Raw genomic sequence first — 5,570 nt, forward strand, 5'->3', positions numbered from 1 at the left:
AGCATCAAAATACTATGACAAACACCTCAGCAAGGTGGAGCAAATACCTGAATAAATAACCACAACAGGAGAAAACAAACAAAAATAAATAAATTAAATACAATAGGCCTACTTATAAAAAGAAATTAAGTAATTCCAATGTTTAAAAAAAAGATCATCAGCAAAACGATGTCAAATCATTGTGAAGCAGACTAAAAAAGTAAATAAAAAAAAATGAGATGCTGAAAAAATTATTGTTTTTTTTTTCTTTCAAACCCGTTGTCCTTCCCTATAACTGCGATTGGTGGATGCGCGAGGCCCCGCCCCAATTCGCAGCGCTTTAGATCAATATAATCTCTGACAGCATTTTGGTTCCATCATGATCAAGACGGTTTCGACTTGGCGACATAAAGGAGAATCAAGAGAATCACCGAGTCAATTAATACAACTTGAACATGTCTCTTAAGATGATTGTGCCGTTTTTGGCGGTGATTTTGGCCGTGGATAGCGCTGGGCCGGTTGGAGGGCCGGTTGGAGGGCCGGTTGGAGGTGTTGGAGGTCCGGCTGGAGGTGTTGTTGATGCAAAAATGGACGAAGGAGCTCGGAATGCGTTACAGTTCGCAGTGGCCGAGTACAACAGGCAAAGCAATGATGCGTTTGTGTATCGGGTTTCCAAAGTCATCAAGGTTCAAACACAAGTAAGTTAAGTAAAAGTTAACGTTAGTTTAAACGTTTGTTCTGTCATCTTGCACACTCGGAACGTAAGTTAGCTAAATCACACCCAGTGATAAACGTACTTTTTTTCCTAGAACGCTGTCAGGGTGGCAAGTCCTTATTGTATCAACATATTTTGTTGATCCTGGAACAAAAATGTATTCCTAACTATATCAATACCCCTAACCCCAACCCTTTAGTTATCCCTAAAGTCAGAGCTAATCAAAGATAGGTGGATAAGAATGGCATAGAAGCATCTAACCTTGGTTGTAAACGTACACTTGACATTTACTGTAAACCTCAGGCAAATCTGATTGGGAGATTGGAAGGTTGTTCCAGGATCAATAAAGATGCTGATCCTGGAACATGTTATACTACTCAGGTTCTGCGTCATGATGACTGAATCGATGACTGTGTCATCAAACCTGATTTATTTGACATAAGCCTCTTTAGTCACAAAGGTGTGACAAATTAACTGCATACAAAGAATTGTATAACCAATAGCTGTGTCAATATTTATTTCTTAAAAACTAACTAGTAGCCTAGTTATTTTATGTTACTGTTTTTTTATTAATAGTAATCCAGTAGCGACTAGTATATTTTTCAGTTTAAGTTGTAATTCCACATGCCTATGGAATTTAATGGCAAACAATTGTTAGTAATGGAATAAGGTAGGCTACTTGTCAATATTGTTACATTTGCAGCAAAGAAATTAACACAGGTATGAGGAATTACTAAGTATCTAATGATAAGTTACTAGAGAAGTTGGAAAATATACTAAGAATAATGAAGGAATATAATAATAATGAAAAAATTAATATGTAAAAAACAAAAAACACATTTTCAGAACCCTTGAGATGTGACGTTTTGAACTGTATTGGAGTACTTGAAGTATGACCAATATTTTTTGAAAATGTACTGCTTTAAATGTCCTCTGTGGTCATATCACGGTATGTTTATGGTAAGAAATATCTTTTAAAAAGTTATGTTTTTAATGTAGGTTTTGTGACACATTACATTAGGATTGACTCAACTGTGTCGGAACATGTTTCTGGTTGTTCTAGGTTGTCTCGGGCATGAATTACTTCTTCACTGTGATTATGGCCAGAACCGGCTGCAGAAAGGGTGCAGTTGGGAACCTGTGTGTCATTCATCTGGCCCCAAAACAGGTAAGGCACGGTCTAATTTACAGTATTGCACTTACCTGTTTGCATTTCTCAATTTTCATATTAAAAGAGATTGACTTTTCTTTTCCTTTAGGTCACTCGGTGCAAAATAACAGTCTGGAGCCAGCCATGGTTGAACTCTATGAAAGTGACTGAATACACCTGCATGTAGTGCATGTTACTAATGCACTCTGGGGCTTTCTAACATGCAGCAATACAATGTACTTGTTATTGCTAATTATGGGGAAGTAGAAGTCTTTGCTACTTTACTAGAAGTCTAAATTGTATTTGTCATGATATCCTTTGATGTCAACAACAAATCATGATATAAAAATGCTTTACTAACACAATAATAATATACACTCTCATTAGACTCTGAAAAAGTCTACAATTTGTAAGAATTTCTAAATAATAAACCACATTTTCTGATATTTGGTCGTCCTTTACTTATTAAAACATGATTGAATGAGATGCGATTTTGGTTAAATGCATTTTGGGAGTCATACTGATTTGGAGGATTGAGAATGCTGTGTATCATTTTGTGGTATGTATACATAAAGAAAACAATAATCCAAGTTATAGGAGTGCAAGTACCAGAACTGATATATGTATGTGATTTAAATGGAATGTTTACAGTTTTATAAATCCCTCAATCTTGCATTCACACCTTTTCTCTGAATATGAAATAAACCTTTGCAGAATTACTGCATTGATACAAGGGTTGAAACTTTTCTTTTGCCACAGCCAGAGTTTGATCAGCTTTAAAGTGTTTTGTATTTCTTCCCCTCATAAAAATGAGAATGTATTTTTTATCATGTTCCAATAATCCCTATGGCGTATTTACAAAAAGTGTAAATAGCAACTAGATTCTGAAAATAACATACTTTCTTAGTGATAGATGATATTTACACTAAGCGCAAATAGCTGTAGATGCTTTTTACTAAGTGATATAAATAGTGATATATTCTATTTACACCATGTAAAAGTAGTTCTTTGCAATATGTTTAAATAGTAATTAGATGCTATTTAGGACACTTCATTTTTACAGATACAAACTATTTGTATTGTACATAAACAGGATGCAATAATAAAGTGTAAATGATTATATTTATTAAAATTATTAAATGGATGCCACCTTAATGGGACAATAAAAGCCCTCCCTACACCTAACCCTACCCAATAAATGTTTTATTATTATTATTAAACATTTCGTTAGGCACTTTATTTCCATTTATAGAACATTTTCTCAATTTTTATTGAAAGTAAATGCCTATCTGATGTGATATGTGATATGAAAAGAGAGAAGAGCGAGCTCTGAAAAAAGTGGTTTTGAACCCGGGTCAATACATCAAAACCTAGATCTTTAAGCCTTAAAGGGATAGTTCACCCAAAAATGAAAATTCTGTCATCATTTACTCACCCTCAAGTTGTTCCAAACTTGTATGAGTTTCTTTCTTCTGCTGAACACAAAAAAAAAGATATTTTGAAGAATGTTTGTAACCAAGCAGATAGAGCAACCATTGACTAACATAGTAGGGGAAAAAATACTATGGTAGTCAATGTTTGCTCTATCTACTTTGTTACAAACATTCTTCAAAATATATTTTTTTGTGTTCAGCAGAAGAAAGAAACTCAGTGAGGGTGAGTAAATGACAGAATTTTCTTTTTTGGGTGAACTATCCCTTTAAGCTTTACTGACTCACTGCGAATACGGCCGTTATTTTTTTTATCTGTTTTTCCCAAACAGACATGGTTAGGCAGAGCTAGTGCGAATAGCACTTGCCAACAAGGCACGCTATTTGCACTTGGTGTAAAATAAATAGACACTCCGATAAAGGCCAAAGTTGATACTAATTACACCGTAGCGATGTAAAGTATATAGCAGCATAATATTATTTTAATTTCAGCACAGCTTAGTTAGTACTCAGTAATGATGCAAATTGTTGTTTTTCATTACTACTGTATGTTATTACTCTGCTTCTTTTAAAATACATTGATCTTGCCATGTGTCACAATTGGGTTGTATATACACACACGATGAAGAAGATGAATCTCCAATAAAGTCTAATATTTAATCTACAAGTCAAACACAGATGAAGGCAGGTAAATTGCAACAACACGTATACATTGGCAAGACTGGACAATTCACTAACAAAACAAGGGAACAAAAAAAGGGAACTTGTTAGGCAACAGCTGAACAGCATGACTTATCAAATGAGTAATCATAGTAACTAATAACGATCTCAGGTAGGAAGGAAAACAAATGACTGAAAACAAACTCAAAGCTTAACATAACTGACATTACGCCCCATCCTGGAAGGCGCGACCTTGTACCAACAGTCCAAATAAGGGAGGAGGAAGCCAGGGAAGATGAAAGAAGGAGAGACCAGAGTATTGATGATGGTGGGAGGAGCCCGAAGCAGGAGTCAGATGGTGCAGCGAAGGGTTCGATTCCGAAATCCACTGCCGCTTCAATGTATATCTTTTGAGTGATTTATAATCAAGGTATTAATCAATAATACATATTTATCCTTCTACATATTAAAGGATTTCTTCAAGCTTATGAGATTTACTTAGTTTTAGGCCTGGTTTCACATAAAGGGCTTAGATTAAGCCAGGATTAGGTCTAAGTTTAATTAGGACATTTTAGAAAGGTTTATAAATGTGCCTTTGAAAAAACATTACTGATGTGCGTCTTGAGACAAAACAATGGCACTGACAGTTTAAGATATTTCAGTGCAAGTTGCTTTCAGTTAGAACAGCTCAAACATGCATTTTAGTCTGGGACTAGCTTAAGCCTTGTCTGTGAAACCGGGGGATAGAGTTAAATGTAATATGCTCTCCTCATGTTAAAACATATATTTACTCTTCTAGCTGACCAAGACAGTGGAGGACACTGGGGTCACTTCAGCCTGTCACTTACATGACCAATTCTTAGTTCAAGGAAAATTTCAGTGTTTATCTATTTCTTAGCCAATCAGAATCATTCAACCTGAAGTAATGATAGATGTAAGGTATAATTGTGGAGGAAAATGTAATGTAAGTACAGCGGCCTACAAACTCCTTGTGAGTGTTGAATCTGACTTCTGCTGATGAAACTGCAAAATATTTTTCACTAAAATGTTCTTATATTAATTGAACTTCTAACTCCTGGTCTTCATTCATCATACATTATATTACCAAAAGTATTGGGACACCCCTCCAAATCATTGAATTCAGGTGTTCCAATCACTTCCATGGCCACAGGTGTATAAAATCAAGCACCTAGGCATGCAGACGGCTTCTACAAACATTTGTGAAAGAATGGGTCGCTCTCAGGAGCTCAGTGAATTCTGTCGTGGTACTGTAATAGGTTGCTACCTGTGCAATAAGTCCATTCGTGAAATTTCCTCACTACTAAATATTTCACAGTCAACTGTTAGTGGTATTATAACAAAGTGGAAGCAACTTGGAGCAAAAGCAACTCAGCCACGAAGTGGTAGGCCGCGTAAAATCATATTTTGGACAATTTCATGCTCCCAACTTTGTGGGAACAGTTTGGGGATGGCCCCTTCCTGTTCCAACATGACTGTGCACCAGTGCACAAAGCAAGGTCCATAAAGACATGGATGAGCGAGTTTGTTGCGGGGGAACTTGACTGGCCTGCACAGAGTCCTGACCTCAACCCAATAGAACTAGCCTAGAAATCTAGACGCACCCTAGCGGCAGCAA

General features: G+C 36.1%; 1 protein-coding gene across 1 annotated transcript; it reads left to right on the forward strand.

Annotated features, from left to right (window-relative positions):
• Positions 1–311: 311 nt before the first annotated feature.
• Positions 312–2,575, forward strand: cst3 (cystatin C (amyloid angiopathy and cerebral hemorrhage)). The gene is made up of 3 exons (XM_079843030.1): positions 312–677; positions 1,758–1,862; positions 1,954–2,575. The coding sequence occupies exons 1-3, from the start codon at positions 435–437 to the stop codon at positions 2,029–2,031; spliced, it is 426 nt and encodes a 141-aa protein (XP_079699156.1). The 5' UTR covers positions 312–434; the 3' UTR covers positions 2,032–2,575.
• Positions 2,576–5,570: the final 2,995 nt, after the last annotated feature.

The sequence above is a fragment of the Gobio gobio genome (genome assembly GCF_949357685.1).
Source record: "Gobio gobio genome assembly, chromosome: 18".
Lineage (NCBI taxonomy): Eukaryota > Metazoa > Chordata > Actinopteri > Cypriniformes > Gobionidae > Gobio > Gobio gobio.